Source organism: Enoplosus armatus, chromosome 10 (assembly GCF_043641665.1).
Source record: "Enoplosus armatus isolate fEnoArm2 chromosome 10, fEnoArm2.hap1, whole genome shotgun sequence".
In the NCBI taxonomy this organism is placed as follows: Eukaryota; Metazoa; Chordata; class Actinopteri; order Centrarchiformes; family Enoplosidae; genus Enoplosus; species Enoplosus armatus.
In genome coordinates, this window is record NC_092189.1 from 17,034,396 (window position 1) to 17,053,495 (window position 19,100).

The 19,100-nt window shown below is 40.5% G+C and overlaps 1 protein-coding gene across 2 annotated transcripts in view; it reads right to left on the reverse strand.

Annotated features, from left to right (window-relative positions):
* Window positions 1-13,829: 13,829 nt before the first annotated feature.
* Window positions 13,830-19,100, reverse strand: part of enox2 (ecto-NOX disulfide-thiol exchanger 2) — a 51,545-nt gene continuing 46,274 nt past the window's right edge. For both annotated transcript variants that reach the window (XM_070912945.1, XM_070912944.1), the window contains 2 exons: window positions 18,762-18,847; window positions 13,830-14,619 (listed from right to left, as the gene is read on the reverse strand). In XM_070912945.1, the coding sequence (XP_070769046.1) occupies window positions 14,488-14,619; window positions 18,762-18,847 (218 nt within the window). In that variant the 3' untranslated portion in view covers window positions 13,830-14,487. The remainder of the gene's footprint in view (window positions 14,620-18,761; window positions 18,848-19,100) is intronic.

Genomic DNA, 19,100 nt, shown 5'->3' on the forward strand with positions numbered 1-19,100 from the left:
TGCAACAGATACTCACAGTACATGTAAGAGTGTGGTGGAAAAACCAAATGCTGGGGTTGAGAAAGAGCATGAAAAGAGGTTTTGTGTTTCCTTCTGCAGCCCTCAGTGCCTATATCATGTGAGGTTTGTCATATGGCTGTGAACTTTTCAGTCAAGAACTGTGTAGCCCTGAATGCAAAGAACTGCCAAAATAAGTTAATACATTTAAAGCTGACACAGGTCGTAATTTAACCTGTTGGTCCGGTATTTGGTTCAACAAAATGTCAACAGGTGCACTGTTTGCGTTGCTCCACAAAGTTTACCAACCGATACAGGACAGAGACAAAGAAAACAAAAGTAGAAATTCGGGCAGAAGAAGTTAATAAGTAGAGTTATGGTGTACAAAGAACTGACCCATATTAGCGAAGGTAAACTTAAGTAAATATCAAAGATACAGATGTTTTGTTTACCCTATATTTATAGCCGACCTTTTCATGGATCAGTGCTTCCAAAAATATAAAGGTAAAGGTAAAAGATAATCAACACTGCCTCTGTAAGCAGACCAGTTTTGAAAAGATGATTCAACATAATTATTTCCCACCATTTCTGTCTTTAAAGGTCCATTCAATATTTATTTCTTTGCACTATTTGTATCGTTTACAATTTACAATAACACTTGACTTGTACATAAGACGTTGTGTGTTGTCGGTCATTATTGCTTTTTATATATAAACCTATTTTCTCACCTACTTGTATGTACATAACTAAATCTATATTTTCTATTTTTACCTATCTTTGTTCAGCTTTGTTTGTTCCCTGTTTTTAGCTGTATGTCTGTTTCTATTGGAACTGTGCGTAATATTGAGAGCAACGAAAAACTGGAGTCAAATTCCTTGTTTGTGTACATACTTTTCCAAAAAACCTATTTCTGATTCTGAAAAAAAAATATATATATAAAAAAGGGCTATATGCTCATCCCTTTAAGTGACAAATACAACTTTAAACCCAATTTTTCAAACTATTTTAGCTAGAAATTTTGCCTAATATCACTTTCGACTTTCTATTCTACACCACTACAATTACTATCATCAGCACCTGTGTTGCAGTGCTGTGGTCTACGTGTCATAGCTTCCAATCATTGATTTTCATTCACAACACACACTTACATTCAAGTCGGCCTTGCTCGGGTCACCTTAGCAGCAGCACAGATCTCAGATCTTGTGTTTATGAGCAGGAAATGCAGATGAAGATGCAGTTGACCATGTTGTCTCTTTCTCTAAGTTTTGTCATTAAACCTAACGGCTACTTCTTTTCCACAACCATAAAGACACATCTCCTCCAGCAGCGGACCGGAGCTCAGATGACAACATGGGCAGGGAACACGGTAAACTTGACGGCTCACGTGTAAACAGTACGTGCTGCTTCCTCCCAGCAGTGTCTGAGGCTCCGGTTCACCGTCACACGGAGCCCTACGGGGAGAGGAATTCCCGATATCACTCTGACGTCAAAGCGACTCCGCCAACCGGTGGCGGTGCTGCGCAGTCACCGTAGTAACCGGACAATAACGAGGAAGTACACGCTCGAGACAGGGGCGGGTCCAGGAATGGGGGGGGGGAGGGGGCGGCGCACGTCAGCTTCTGTCTCGCACTGGAATGTGATTGGCCACTCGATTCTAAACACAGTATGTGATTGGCCACTTCACTAATGAAGGAAGAACATGCAACAAAAACACAAATGCATATAAATGAGGAGGAAGCAACTTCTGATCTTCCAACAACCAACTTAAGTTTGAATTAATTAATTGTGCGATAAATAGCTTTTTGGAGGAAGAACACATTTTTTTTGTACACCTCACACATGCTCTTACATTCACAGTTTTTCCCTTTTACCATGTAAATAATTTTATAACCATGATGTCCAATCCACTACGAAGAAGGACTTTTGTTGCGTTCACCATGATTGTTATCATTATTTATTTATTTTAATCTTCCAAATCACAGACAATCTTGGGCTGGGATTTTTGCTGTACTGTATTTGTCTGTAAGGCCCCACCCTCACCCCCCAGAACATGTTATTGTTTGCTATTTCACATAATTAACTGTATAATTCAGAATATTACAGGATGTGGAGGTATTTGTGACATACAGCCTGGGTGTGCTGGTATTTGCATGTCACTATAAATAAACCTATAAATAGCTCCAACTCATGCACATGTCCGTCTAAAAGTCAGGTAAATGTACCTCTGTGCTCATACAATGTAGGAACCTCCATCATTCTTTAACTAATGAAACACATTTTAATTAGTTAAAAGTGTTAAGATGTCAATCAAATCCCAGATGGTGCAGCTTATCCTACGGAGGACAAGGATTATAAATTTGGATAAAGTGAAACATTGAAGCATGCAGAGGGGCTTCAGATGTTGTGATAGCCTGGAACTATCAAGCTGTGCTGTTGGTGCTAATAAACTGAGTTTTTAGCTGAGTTAAAAATGAGTTTCAACATCCTAACCATGCTTTGTGTACTCTGTTGGTGGGAGCATGAAGGAGATAGACTAAAGAAATACCAAATGAATAGTAAAATCTCTCTACAGTGACTTGAAGTTGTCCCCACGTAAATTATAAAGACCTTAAGCCAGCTGGCTATATAAATAACAGCTACACTGAGACCTCCTAATGGGCCAAAGCAGTCAAGCAATGGCAATTTATAAGCCTCGGCCGTGCACAACACGACAGCATTGGACATAAAGCTAATCCAAAACAACAATACAGCTGTAACTTAGCAGCAAGCAAAAATACATCCAGCTTAGCACACTGCACACAGGTAAAGTGAGGCTTGTTTACATATTGAGCAGTGTTTCATTACTGGAGGAAGAATTGAGATATGGGCCTCTGTCTTCGCCGCAAACAAGTCACAGTTAGATGGTCTGCAATAACTGACGTGACTGTTCCTGCCTGAACTGCAGGAATGTTTCAGCTATTCACACGCTGCTGTAATATACCCGTAATCTTTTTGTAAATGCTTGCATTGTGATTCATGAGCGAGACCAATTATTATACTGTGCAACAATAAACAAACCCTGAAAAATACAGGTGCACTCGGTTCGTCTTCCAGATTGCATTTGGGGTTTGGGTGGAAGTTTCTCTCTGAGGCAACAAGCTGCTCCGGAGCCAAAAGTTCCCACCTGGGTGCTGCTTAGATTTACTATATCTCTTCACAATCAATATGAAAAATAAATTAACATTATTAGCATTATGCCCCATAGATCTCTTAAAATATGTGTTTGGCTAATTAGATAAAAATAAACACAAAAATTGTCACAAAATTGTGGGTGTACCACATAAATAATGCATGTACTCACTAATCAGAATATATTTTTAGAATTTAATATTTAACTATGGATTTGAGCCTTCGGTCCTGAGATAGAGCAACATATGGTTCTGAATGTTTTAATCTGTCTGATGAAAATAGAATAAATGGTACTAAAACATGTCAATTCTGGCCATCATGTTGTTTTATAGCAAATAATCCTGAAAAAAAAAGAGAGGAACATGTTGGAATATGTTCCTCTCTGTAAACATCTTTCACATTTTGACTAAATCAATATAACCTTTACCAAGCTTTTAGAGCATACATATCCACTTGATTAGATTTTGAACAAAACATAAGAGAGAAAGACTGTCTGATGAAACATAAGAAGTGTCAAGAGCTACAGTTGTCTCATTTACCCAAAGTGCGTACCTGAATTTCTTAGACTGACCTCTAGTGGCAAAAAAAAAGTTTCAAGAAGTGAAATGGGTCTTCAGTCAACGCTGGCCTGATGGTGGCACTAAAGGGTTTTGTTGAGTGGTAAAAGATACAGTGATGACTTTTTTTTAATTATCTCCTGAGCAGTTTTGATTATAATAGGGTGAAACAATGCAGAGGAAAAATACTCTTTCTCCATCTGAAGTGCCAAATTACTTTCAACTGGATGAGCCAAAATATGCCTCCTATCTGGGATGATTGATTCCACTTTGTTGAAAAGTAAAGAAAGGCTTTAAAACAAGTACAAATAATGGTCACGTTGATTTGCTGAACTAAAATCGAAAAATAGGAGCTCGGGAAAGGGGAATAGCTACAGGCCAAAGTGTTGGCTGAACTTTGGACAGATGGTGATGCTAAAAGATGATCCCAGAATAAGTACCTGCTTTTCTTGAAACAAAGAACTAACTATCCAATCAGAGGATGGACACAGACATATCTGATAGCTCTTATCATGAGGAACCATCACTGAGTGTGGCAGCAGAGCATCTGTCCAGACCGCTGTCTACACGGGGAATGAATACTGTCCCACCTCTGCAGAGGGTGAACTACATTCACGCGCATGTGCGCACCAAATTTACATAATGAAAAAGCAGCCGAAACTGTGATTCAAACCAACAGCTTGTCGTTTAGTTTAGATTTCCTGCTGTTAACATCACTGTCGTAGATAATAACCCTTCCTCAGGACGTGCAACATCCACTGTGACCAACATAATTAAGTGTCACGTCAGGGTGGGCATGTTTGCAATTCAGTACAACTGTGTTTAGTAAAATGTCCTTGGGCATTATATTTAGCTAAACTCTACACGTTGAAAACCTGTTTGCCTGCACAAGCCTGCTTCAGCCCTAATTAAATGAAAGAAAATACAATTTCAAAGATGTATTGATAAGGAAAACTCTTATCAATAAGATAATGCATGCGGCTCAGTGCAGGCTTTTGTTCAAAGAGGTTTACTCCATCATGAATTTATTGGACTTTATGGTTTGATAAGAGCGACACGGGACTAATTAAGTTATATCCGGCAGTTACTGCATAGTTGCTGTACTGTCAGCAGATATAAAGAGAATTTCAACAGTTTCCAGACTGCCTCTACTTTTCTTGCAGTATCTTTATTCCATATGACTTAATGCAGTGATGTAATCTCTGTGGCAGCCTTCTCTGCACCACTGACAGACAGAAAGAAGCAATACATGAAATAGACTCACTTTACTGAGCTGGGAAATTTGCTGAACTTCTGCAATCAATGCTCTGAATCTGGACTTTGCTATCAACCTCCTGGGACATTTTTGATAACTGCAAAGCTATCGTTTCAGTCTGGAGCACAGTACGATCACACAACTTTTTCTTCTCTACCAGTATTACATACACATATAGTGGAGAGTACTGTTCAAAGTGGACTACTAGTAAATGATACAAGTGACCACTTTCTAGTATTTGCAGTGAATTATTGTCAACTTAAGAAAGATAAGGAAGCAAAAAAACCTAAAGCTCCCTGTACACTAATTTTCCACATTATTTTATTAATGCTGATTAGTAGTACATTTGGATGAGGTGGCAAATGAGTTTAATCAGTGTTTTGTCAAATGTTTTGCCCGATCTTGCAAGGTCTATTGAAGCACATGATGTATGTTAATGTGGGACTGGAGGGAGTAAAATACTGCAGTCAAATTATCTTGGTGAAAGTGCAATAAATAAGAAGATGAGATTCTTGTAAAGAAAAGCGAGAACAACACATAATCTGATTGTGATGGGATTGATGTGATTATAGTGAAAAAGTTGCATTATTAAACATTTGTAATTTATCATTTCAAAGTGGTATTTTTCTAGATAAGATGAAAATAGCAAAGGTCACCCAGCTTTGTAAAAATGGAGATAAACAGGAGTATACTGCACTAAAGTAAATAATGAAATGAAATGAAATTCAAGAAGGGTTATATTATATATATATATATTGATGGTCTGAGAAAGGGCTATCAGTACATTTCTTACAAGTGGATCTAAGATGGGAAGGATTCCTCAATCTAAAGCTGCAGACACCTGAAATTTACCCAATGTGGACTTGAGCGTTTGGCGTTTTCCGTGTTCACCTTCGCACAGTCCTCACACAAATGATTTCACGTGGTCCCTCGCCATGCTTTGTGAACTTTGCTGTAGGGTAGACATTTCCACTATTTATTGCCTATTGAGGCTACTGTCCGAAATAAATTGGTTTCTCTGCCTCTACTATGACAGTGATTGTTGAATATAGGTGTAAAATGGCGAGCCCAGAAAAAGGGCACTGCTCTGTTTCTGAGAGACAAAAAAAGGAAACCGATGTAGATGGCTGGCTGGGAAAATTACTTCCATTAAACACTGGAAATATCGCCACATTACATAATTGCCTACATTTGACCAGCTATCCACAGGGATAAGAAAAATACATCGTAGCTAACAGCTAAATATATGCATGATACATTGCCAATAGCTGTTTGTTAACAGTTTTTCATTATTCACTTTCTTTCTTCTTTCTCCCTTGGTGATACCTTAAATGTTCCTGCAGATAAATGCAGAGCACAGCTTGTTTGTTTCTTTGTGGAGAGTTGTCAGATGCCATTAATATTCATAAATCAGTCAGTAGCATTGCACATTGTAATTACTTGGCATTTATCAGAATGCAGGTTTCTTGTGGTGCAAATGTTGCAGGCTTTGGGTGTGCAAGGAAACTGACATAAAGCGGACTTCTCGCATGGAGACACTTGCATTAATCATGGAGGAGGTCATGTATCTGAAAGAGTAACTCCACAGTTGTAATCAATATGATGGGGAGGACTGAGGCACAGGCTCGTGCTGCATTAGTACGTGTCACCCGAAGAGACAGTTTTTGTTTTTCCATGACTCAGGGTGTTTTTTTCTTCTTCACAAATTCATTTTCTTGTTTATTGTGTTTATTTCCTTCTGGCTTTGTATTTCTCTTTTCTGCATTATGTAAACTGTAATCAAGTCAATTCCATGTATTTTCCAGGTTTACCTTGTCAGAACTCGACACATGAACTTGGAGGAAATTGTAAATGTTGTCACTTCACTGGAGAAAGCCCGTGTTTCAAGACAGGCTAGCGATGATCTATTTCTAAGATCATTTTGTCTTCAAAAGAAAATTCTTTTAAAAGAATTTGCTCAAGTTGACCAATCAAATAGCTTGTTTTGTCTGGCCAAAGATATACATTTTTCTGTCACAGAAGAAAAAAATATAAAATATTCACATTTGAGAAGCTATAAGCAGAGATTTCTTTTTGGCATTTTCAAATGATTAAGTTATTAAAATTCTTGGTGATAAATTTTCTGTCAATCCACTTATTAATGAATTGCTTAAGCACTCCTTCCAATAGCAATTTCACACTTCCTGAAGTTTTCATGTCATAGTCACACCTATTTTGAAAAACTAGAAATGTCCCAGTTACTAGTCCCTGCTACTCAGCTACCTGCCTCATAAAAAACTCATGAGTAATGTACACCGCTTGTTTCAGTGGTTTTGGTATCTCTATATTTCCTGTTTGAGATGCTGCTGCTTCTCTGGAGGAAGTGAAAATCCCTGACCGTAACTTGGGGAACAGAGCTTATAAGTTGACAATCAATCAGGTTTAATAAGGGGTCAGTCATGCATTGAGCGAAAGCTCAGGGGCTGTCACTGTTGATTTTGCGAGAATGTATCATTGGGATCTTGATCAAGCTGTGCAAGGAATCAAAAGACATTAACTGAAGACTGATGCAGTTTTAATGACACTAACACTCATCTCTGGTTCATCCAGGGTAACGGCTGTCAGAAAGTGCTATAGAAATGCCCACGAGGCCACAGAATTTAAACCTGAACATTGATTTACAATGTTTTCCTGCACACAGTAATGCTGGTAATAACTGCAATGCCAATTACGACGTGTTTTGTTCAGGTATGCTGATTGTTAAAGCTGCATTCATCGTTTTTTTCTCCCTCTAGGTGTCAAAAACAACAGACAGACACACAGCTTTGAAATTAACCTTGAGGTCCTATGTTACCTTCAACACGTTGAAGTCAATTACAAGACATGCCTGGCGGTGAAGTGGTTTGATTCATGACAACACTATTGCTAGGTGATGGACAATAAAAAATGGGCTTCCCTTTGCTGTCTGGTTTTCAAAAATAGGTAATGATTTTGTATTTCCTGCATTTAAGTGTCATGCTAGGAACAAGGACATGATATGGTGGACACAGGCCCTAATTGGGTGTGCTTTGAGCTCAATGCTAACATCAGAATGCTAACATGCTGATTTTTAGCAGGTATGTTTACCATGTTCACCGTCTTAGTTTAGCTTTAGCATGCTAACATTTGCTGATTAGCTACCACCAGAAAAGTCCACCTGAGGCTATATGGGAAAGACATTAGTTTTGCAGGTATATGGTCATAAGCCAAATTGAAATTTTGACCTTATGGTGGTTCTAAATTAAAAGTCAGGGATCACCATGTTCCTGTTGGGAACATGAATGAATGTGGTTGAATCCATCCAATAGCTGGATGGTGCTTAGATTAAAAGTTCACAGACATTAGGATAGCCATTTTGAAAACATCAGTATGTTAACAATAAAGTATGTTACAGCTCGACCATTCCGAAAATTTCCACATAAACTAAGTAAATTATGAATACTATCAGTGGGAGTGGGTCCTTCAAGTGGCTCTTAAACACAGTAAACTGAAGACACTGATATTATCACCCTGTAAATCTGCTATGGCTAACGTTATAGCAAATAATTGTCTACTTACACATCCAGCAGACCCTCTAAGGAGCCATGTTTCCGGGCTAGGCTGCTATTTTTTGGTTTAACTCGGATTAATTGTAGACGTCACCAAGATGGCGCATTTTTTAAACCAGGTAACCGTGGTAACTGATGCCACACTACTTAACGTGATGGGCAGCTTTAGTTCAGATGATCAGATCAAAACACGTGAACAGCCCTAAAACTTTACTTTACTATAAAGTGAGTGCTGATAAAGAGCAATGTGTTTAGTGTATGTCAGCAGAATCACTTTGCTTTCCGTTTTTGTAAGACATGTTAGAACCGTTTTTGTCCACTCGGCAGCAGGATCATATTTGGCCCTATTACCTTGAACATTTACATTTGCATATTAATTACGCTGAATTTCTTTTATTCCCAAGAGGTCAGACAGGTTAATTAGCTGGAGCCTTTCTTATTTCACAACAAGCTCAAGGAACCTGATGTGACTTTGTGAACATGGCCTACTGTAGACTGTTTTAGACTCACTGAGATGATGATGATAGTACGCTATCCAAAATTTTACTTACGTATAAGTACAGAAGTATTAGCGTTATCTGCAAAATGTACTTAATTACTTGCCACCACCGCATGGTTATAATAAAGCTTAAAGTTCACTCAAGTCCTCATGATGTCAACTCAATCAGCTGATTGTCACCGTTCTCGTCAACCAATCTGATTCCACCACGATCCTCTATTAACCAATCACCTTGTTGCTGTCAAAATTTAAAACTGTTCAACTCTGGGCTGCTTTCAGCTGTCATTTCTGTGCTGCCCTGATGGGCCTCACCTGTCTCCCCCCCACCTCCAGCGCTCATCAGGTCCAGCCCCTCTGTGTGACTCAGGGTCCAGGTCCGGTGAGCTCATCCTATATTCTGCTCCATGTCTCATCCATCCAACCTGAGTTGGAGTGTAACTCCAGGAGGAGTTTACGCCGGACATCAAGTCATCGCCAGATCTTGTTTTTCTATTCTGGCTTCAGGTAAATAATCATTTATACTCGTTCTAACTCTTTAGCCGTACAGATTATGTATTCTGACACTATAAAATCATTCCGACGATTGAGATTTTCCTTTGATTTGTCAGGTATTTCATGTGACAAAAATAGACATTGCCGTTGTGCTAAATGTGCTAAATCATGATATATTTTTATCACCCACTCCTGTATTTACTTCATGGATATAAACCTGGTTTTGTAAGTGTGAATGTGCTGTCCCTTTGAGCTCAGGCACACAGTACTGCCTCTCAAGGTACGAGACATCCCTGCAGGCCTTCAGGTGTTCGCAGTTCAACAAGAACTTAATGAAAATCCGACAATCATTTAACTGAAAAAAAACAAACACATGGGGATGCTGTGCCAGCTCATAATAAATACTTAAAATCAGCATCTAAGGACATAACTTATACGCTGGAGAACATGCTCATGAACTGCTGCCAACCAAACCACTTCTAATGTCTAAAAATAAACTTTTCTCAAATAAGTTTCCACTGTGCAGATAATTGCTGTCGGTGCAAAGCAATTCTTCCTTGGTAAAGGTCACTCGATTCATAACAGCGTGAAGAGTGGCCATCGCTCATTAGGAGAGAGTTTCACGATCCCATCTAACCTGGCATGAGCCGCACTTTGCTGGCATTTCAGATCAAACACACTGATCGGGCCTACTGGTTTCACCAACTAATGGGCCAGAAATACCGCTGCTGGACCTAAAGGCAGGAGGATCTCTGGCCAAGACATTTTTTTTCATTTTCCAGTGAACAGTATTAAACGGCAAAGATTTTTAGGAAAATCCCATGAATACATTTCCTGAGGCACAGAGAGAGATTTCCCCTCTAACGTTACCTGTAGGGTCCAGGTACTTGATGTGGCAGAGCCTGCTTAGTGGGTGCAAATACCTTATGGGCGTTCACTGCTGTGCTTTCCTACTTTGTATGAAGATCTATGTACAGGCGAGAGGCGGAAGGAGAGAGACAGAGAGATTGGGTAGAAAACAGTGAGGCACATTGTGTGTCATACTCCACTGAAAACCGCAGCTTAATATCCTGTGCCCAGACACCCCAGAGAGCAGTGTAAAGCAATTATTCCAACACTTGCCACTCATTCAGGCCAAAAGTGCATGCAATTCTCAGAGCATACCGAAACGCAGTAAACAAAAAACATTGTGCAAAACATGATTTGCCACCTGCCAAACTAATAATCCTCAAAGAAATAGAAATGTCTTTAGTTCTAGTTTTAATATTCCATAGTTTTTGGTTTCTAAGATGTCATTCCAAGTGCCTGCAGGCACTGTTTCTGGAGCTGTACCGCATCTCTGTGCTGCAGCACTGGCACCCTGGAAATACATTTTAGGAGCTTTTATCCATACATAAATTAATGAGTACTGTGGAGTTTTTATTGAGAAAGAAACCTGCATGAACGTGTCCCACTGTGCTGTGGCCATACACCTGCTGTCAATGCAAATCACCCCTGGTGCTGGCCTGCTGGCTGAAGTAAATAAAGGAGGTGTAGCTGCTGTTGTGCTCAATAGGAGGAGCTGTTGACTCACCACCTCATGTGAAGGAGCTTCTTAAGTTTCGTCTAGTTAAGATCTAGATATGTGGTGATTTACTCGGTGACAGCCAAAACAGCAGTACGCTGCTCTGTGAGACGCCAGTCTGTCAGAGTGTCCAAACTCTTCAACTTGCAAACCTGTTGGTCCATGACCAATGGGGACAAGCGTAGAAGTGATGCCCCTCTGTGTTCTTCTAATCCACTTTCTGGGTTGATTGTTTATCTTATTATGGGCCACATGTGCTGCATACACAGCCAGCATCCTCTCACCTGCTCGCTCAAGGGAGGCCATAATCATAATTAAGTAGATGAGGATGCCGTCAGGAAGCAACATGAGAGGGGAAGGTAATTAAGGGTATCTCGAGCATCATGATATCACCCAAAAGAACCTGGTTATCTCCTCACGTCCAATTATACCTATCTTAAACGTGATGTGAGTATGTATAAATGGATTTAGCAACTCATTCTAACAAATCTGCCCAGGATGACACTAATGCCCTTAAATTCAAAATTCGAGCTCAGTATTTGCTGAAGCTTAACATCAGCGGATGCCCAAGGACATCTTCAAACATCTCTCCGAGAGACTTCACAAGGTGGGAGTCGTCCAACAGCTTCGTCACTGCTGGTGAGGTGAATCACACCCTTGAATAGCTTTCGCTTGCATACACCTTGAATTGACTTAATGAGGAGGCTCCTCACAGCGATGAGAAGACAACAGTGAATGGAGAGCGGCATTCACGAGGGACTGCTCCTGGATTTAATTAGTCTGTGTTTACCTCCTTGTGTGATGCCCGAGAACCTGATGCACAATCCCAAGCATGTTTGTGCGTGCACACTCACACACAGACAGCTGTAAAAGAGATAAACTGCGAGTGCCTCCAGTCAATCAGTGCATAGGAATGGAAGCTCAGTTGGGAGGAAACGCAAGACAGATAGCAGCTTCTGAAAGAAAAGAATGCACCATATTAGTGTTTTGTTTATGTCAGGGAGAGCAGGAGACAAACCTAATGAGTGGGAGAAGAGAGGCTGGTGTGAGGTGTGCTAGAGTTTGTCATCAGGGATGTTCTGCTGAGAAACAGTGTGGAGAGGAAGATTAGTGATGCACAACTCTGCACAGGCAGCATCTCTCACCATCCCAAGTGTGCCATCAAGCAGGCGGAATGGATGCATGTATGGATTTGCAGCTCCTCATCTATCTGCAACATCATCATCATCATAACAAATAACTGGAAAATGTTTTATAAGAAGAGAGAAACCAGTCAAGTTGCAGTTTACATCCATGTCTGTCCAGACATATACATTTATATGAATTGTGTCTCATTAAAGATCTGTGTGAAGTTTTGTTATAATTGCTGCATCGATTCTTGAGTTACGGCCAAAAAGGTGTTTCATTTTGAGGTCACAGTGACCTTTGATCTTTGAGTCAAAAGAGTCAACAATTCATTGTCTGACCAACTGTGAAACATGGTCATCAAGTCTTGAGTTATGGCCAAATACCGGATAGCTCCCTAAAAGTGAAGCCAAAACATCTTGATCGCCCCCTGGTGGCTGGCTGCAGCATAGGTAATAAACCCCTGCTGATGATGAGTTTATTTTTCTGATAGGTTTGGTTTTAATTAGTTATTTGATGCTATAAAAAGGGAGTGTGACATCATGATTGACAGCTGTGGGTATCGTCGGCATGGAGGCATAGAAATAATGCAGCGAGTTACAGCACCAACATTCACTCTCTTTCCTAATCACGCTTGACAGAGGCAACAAACATAGTGGGTTGGAGGTTACATGTTGTATTTAACATGCAAACAACTGCACTCCCACAACAGATAGTTTACTTTTCATTTTCTTCTTCTTCTTCTTTTCCATGAAACCCTCTTCCCTTTCAAACCAACACTGTTAATAATGGATACATGCAAAAGGAAGGAAAGCCTTGTTGGAGCATGTAGGCAAAACATACTCATTCCCCATTATTAATTCAGGTACAAGGACTAGTATGCTGACAAGTGCATGAACGCTAATTTTTAAATTGCAATGCCTGAATGCCTGTAGGAGATGGAGGAGGCCGACGAGAGCAAATCATGTGTAATAATAAACCTTTGTTTCTGAGAGCATCGGGGGAAAGAGAGTACGGCGCCAAATAGCCCAGTGGAGGTGCATTAAGAATGCTTGACTGGGCTTTTGGGAGGAACCTTCAGTCCTGGCGGCAAGAGCTCTCTATCTGGCGAAGATGGAGAAGAAAAATCCCCTCTGTAGAGTGTTGTATAACCACTTAATATATGGATCCAGGCAAGTAGCACACAAACATTTTGTGTACGCACCATGGCAGGAGCAGCACCAACTGCCTCGCCAATTAAACATCATTAACATGATCCCCTAGGAGTGTTTCCCAGTTAAGTGTGATGCTGCTCTGCTATGCCTTTAGCCAGGCTGAGAGCCAGGCTTAATTGGCTTTTGAAAGACCAATGCCCTTATGTAAGGTTCTAAACCCATCCTTGACTACAGCTACTGTAAGAACAACAAAAAAAAGGTAGAAAAAATAATGCCCTTCAAGCATGAATGGGTACAAACTTCAAAGTAGACTTGTCTTGTGCAGGTGTATGTGTGCGATTCTCTCAGGACTGATAGGGTTGGTACGCTTAAAGCATCAGATATATAAAAATAAACTCAAACATTTTTATATACTCAAAAACATCTTTTTATAATCAAAAATATCATCCAAGCATTTACAGTGTATTACAACAAATGATTCTATGCAACTGTTGACGGCCTTTACAGAAAATGAAGAAATATATCCATTTCTGATCTATGATACAAACCAGGAACAGCAAAAAGAGAAGAGGGAGGCCAGGGGGTTCGGAGGTTTGGAGTGTTCAGTTAGACCCTGATTAGCCTCCTTCGTTAGCCCTGTGGTCCTGGCCCACACTGACACCATAGAGAGCCAAATGCAGGCTCAGAAAGTACAATGCCCTGCCCACATGGGCGATAACTACATAATAATCCAGTGACTGTAGGAACCGGTGCTCTTCTGTGACTCCCCAGAGAGTCGTTATGTCTGAAGATATTTTGCAGAAACTGAGAGTGCAAGCTCATGAAGACTTTGTCACCGTGGTTTGGTTGTCAACATTCCCGTAACCATGGAAATGCTGCGTTTTTAAATGTCTCTGCCACCTACTCAGAGTCCCTGAAATGCTCATGTAATATTCCTTCCTGATCTGAGATCTGCGCTCAGTCTTCCGTGTCCTCGTACAGTCAGGTACAGTCCTCTGTCTTTGATATTTGTGGGCTTTATATTGTGTCTTTCACGTCTCTACAGTGTCCCTCACGTGGCCTCGTCTGCCCGTCGTCTCTTCCATGTCCCAGAAGTGTCACCGGCAGAGTCTATGTGCTCTTGATGCCCTGGAAGCCGCAGAAGTTCCAGCGTTTCTCCAAACTGGCTCCGACGCCAGTCAGCTCCTGTTTGAAGGTGCAGGGCAGCCGAGACAGCAGAGCCTCCACCTCACCTGGATTAATCTGCAGACACACAAATATCAGACCCGGGTTAGATAAAGAACAAAGTGAAGTCCACATGAATGAACAGAGACAGCATCCGACACCCAAAGTCATTTTAAATCCATCTCCAGGTTGCTATTTTATTAGAGATTTTTGTGAGAGATTCTCGCAATTGATTATGTGTGTATAAATCTAAGACACCGTGCAGTGTTTTATTACATATTAATATTGACTTGTTGTTTGACAGAATACAACCATGATATTTTAAATTGGCATCAGTGATGTGGCACAAGATCATAGTGCGTACTTGTGAAACAGGTCCTTCTCTCTTGGTTGGTGGAGCCTCTTCTATCTCATGGGGTTCCACAAGGGTCTATCTTGGGTCCCTTATAATTCTCTAAACATATTCCCACTGCCTGATTTTATCCTGCATTATGTCATGTCTCTCCAGACTGACTGTCAAACATTTTCATTACAAGTCAGATATCTTTGTAACTCCTCTTCACAGCCTCAGGACTAGCTGTTAATTATCTAATGTAGGACAATTACTAAGACCAGGTCTTTTCTTTTATTTCTATACTTAGAGAAGGTCATGCACGCTTTTATCTCCTCCAGGCTTTATTATAGTAATGTGCTTTATTCTGGTCTTAAAGGGGAAAATATTAACGACTACAGCTCGCTCTGCCACTGGACTTCTTCACGCTCCAAGAGAAGCAACCACATTAGCTGAGTCCTTGCTTTCCTGCACTGGCTGCTTGCCAATTGATTTTGATATTATACTGATTTTAAGCTGTGCAGGATCAGGCTCCTGCTTATATCTATGATTTGTTCAGCCTAAACCTAGTTTTTAAGTGTTTCTTTTACACAGATTCAGAAGGTAATTTTGCTATGCAACTAGTTCTTTTGACTCTTCGAATCTTCAAAGTCAGTGTCCTTTCTTACAGTAAATCCCTATTTAAAACTCATTTTGATCTCCTGGACTGCTCAAAATAGTTTAACGGTTTTTAATTATAATTGTATTAACCCCTTGTTATTATTTATTAGTTTTTGAGCCATTTGTTAGTTATTTGTTTTCATACTGTTAAGTGCTTTTAAATATTAACATTATTACACAAACTGGGTGAAAAAAACTTGGGTATTGGGTAAAATCTGTCTTTGGTATATCTGTCAGAGCCATCTTCCATACTGGATGAAAACTGAGGATGACTGAATGCTTGATCTTAAACTCCAGCTACTGCATACTTACTGTGACTGTGAGCAATCAAAAAAAACTGTCCTTACGTCCTGTTTTATCATTACATCTGTGATCAAGGGAAGCCCAATGTTAGGTAGGGATTAATATCAAAAAGTGTTCCAACCTCAAAAATGTGTGTGTGTGTTAAGATGAGGCATACTATTTAAAATGCACCCTTTTTGCTAAGTCACAAATGTTAGTTTGCTTTGCTACCTTTAAGCCTAATGGTATATAAATATGGGTGTGGTAACCATTTTGAAACATTTTGACCACACCAAGATCTGACTGAGATGAAATGTTGTTTAAATACATTTGTAGTTTTAAATCAATGTGTAGGCGTTAACTCTTTTCATTTATGCCATTTTTTAAAAAGCCTTGCACCTATACTCCTTTGTCATTTATAAAAGAACATATTCTTTACAGAAAATAGTTGGAGGGGCATGCTGCTATTAAAAATGCGTATTCATTATTTTTGCTGTTTGAAACAGGCACTTTTTCTTGACAAGTCCACCAATTAGTTGACTTTGGACATTGCTCATACATCCACACTTTATTCTTTTACACACTCCGCACCTCCTCTCTACTCACACTCATAAAACACTCGCTCACACCTCCACTGCAATCAGAGAATCATAGTGTAAGTAAATTTATAGCGAGAGCGTGACGGCATAGAAGCCACCTGACTAAGCGTAATTTGGCTCACACCACTCGGGTGGGCTGAGGATCATCAATCAATTGAAATCCAGAGGTGACGCTGCCAAAATCCACTGCACGAGCTGCTGTATGCGACCCACAGTGTCTTGCATTAATAACTAGATTGTTCCAGCCCTGCGCTGATGTCAGGATGCATTAAGGTCCATCATGGAGATAGGACTGGTGTGTCATTACAGACAATGGAGCTGTGTGTGGAGCCACTAGATAAGCGGAGAGGATTGGGCTTGTTGTTGGTGAGTCTAGTCAGTGATATTGACAAAACTCTGTGGGCTGCTTGATGTGTGTAGCGGGGAGTCGGTGTGGGAACAACAGATGCACAGGCAAACTCATGCGCACACAGACAGACAAGTGTGGGCGTACTCTCACACACACACACATGAACCAACACATGAACACATACACAGACGCCCTAGACAAAACCCCCCCCCAAAAGGCATGGGAAAAGACAGTCACACTTTATTCTTTGCATGTGTGAGAGTGAGTCAGGGTGCTGATGAGCGTAGTTGCTACAGATAACTGTAATTTCTTGGGGAAACTTTGTGAAGTTCTGGCAGATGACAAATGAATTATTTCCAATAAAGAGTTAGTTTACGTAGCCTGAAATCTGAGGGTTTCCGCCTGGATGTTTAATGTGTCTCCTGTTTGGTCACTGACCGCGGCTGTAAAGGCAGTGGTGACATCTGCCATTTTTTCTGAAGGTCTTCTTGTCTGGGCGGAGAGCAGAAATGGCCATTAATCTTAGTGTTACCTTTTAGAGGTGACATTGAAAGTTGGCATTTTGAAAGCCTTGTGTAAGTGGCAGTGAAGAGCGATAATACGTCTAAAATGTCTCCTCAGAAAGGTGGGGATAAAATAGCTGTGCTCCGCCAGACAGAGTGGAAACTAAGGGTGTCTAAGGATTCAGGGTGGTGTTTGGCTTCCAGCGTCAGAATGAAAGATCTAGTTTTAATATGATCCAGCATCGAGGGAAATCACCCAACTAGCCACATATGGCTAGACATATAGGTATGACATTTCAGGATTGAAAAGTGAATGAAACTGTCTTCAAAGTTGAACTTTCTCCAAAACTGTTTTTTGTTTGTGATAATTTTTTATTGACACTCATTCATCATTAAATACAGGTACAAAACAGTTTTTGAAGTACCTTGGATTCTACTTCCAACCAATCGTATATTTAGAGATGTCTAATTGTTTCTGATGCTGCTTGCGTTCCTGACTGTTTGTTGTGTGTCTTATTCTCTATATTTCCCCTTCTGTACTCAGGTCGAGGGATGGGGTTCAATAGCATTTTATCAAATTCAAATCCAGTATCGAATCCAGAAAAAAGAATCCTTTGTTTAAACACCTTTTGTTGGCTGAGAAGGCAGAAACACTGCAGTTTTTAGTGGCAGCCAAATCAATGTTCAATTAATAGCTTTAGCCTACTGCTGACTCCAAATACTGAAGGGATCCTCATTCAGAAGTATTAGTTCATCAGATTAAAAGAACACACAGTCCACTGGCGGACATACAGTCGTGTTGTGGAAGGAATCTTTGGCTATAAATACAGAAACCAGCTGCAGAGAGCACATTAACCAGAGAACAGACACACTTTTCATTTTAGTTTTCATTTTAATTACTTACATCTGATCTAACCTGCCACCAGTGATGTCTGTCACTTTAACCAGCGACAGTCGGATACGTTTTCATTGCAGAGTGAGGAGACATAAAAGGTCTGATAGGAGGTTTGTTAGTGTTGCAGCTTAATGAAACTGGTTATTTTGCTGAACTCATCTGAAGTCAGGCCTCTCTTGCAAAAGATATTTTAATCTCAATTAGATTACAAAAACAATATTCAAACAATCTACATCTGGCTCCTGATAGTTGAAAGAGATACTTCGACATTTTGGCAGAGAGTTAGATGAGAATGTCAGTACCACTTTCCAAAATGTCAAACTATTCCTTATAAGTGCTTCAGCTTCACATAAAGACGTCTCCTCCAAAAGCATACATCTCGAAGGAAAGGGCTGTAAAAGCATTAAAGAGCACGGCTTGCTCTGAGGGGCTGTGTCTCAACAACACAGCAGGACCCTGGAATACAACAAGCCCATATGTCAGCCCTGTAGGGGGGACTGACACAGTGTCTGCATGGGTGTATGTAATCTAAAGTGATACTGAAAGCCAGCTCTGCGAATCTACTCTGCAGTGGATGTTTTGATTCGCGCATGTCCGTTACCTTGGTGTCCAAACGCTGCAGGTAGGAACAGATGTACTCGATGCTGGCTCCGAACGGGTGGACGTGCAGGAACGTGGAGATGATCCCTGAGGAAGAACAAACAAAGCCATGCAAAGTCATTAATGCAGATACATGTCACATGCCTCCAGTTTCTGTCACCTGTCAAACGCTGACAAACTGCCAGAGGATGTACTCCTTCTCCTCTGACTGAGTCGAACACAAGCTTCGAGTGGCTTCTCCCAGAGTCCCAGTACTGTTAAGAGCCTCTTGTATATTGTGGCTCCAGATTAGAGGGAGTGTTTAATGACAGCTTTGATGCTGTTGTCTCTCATCAAAGCC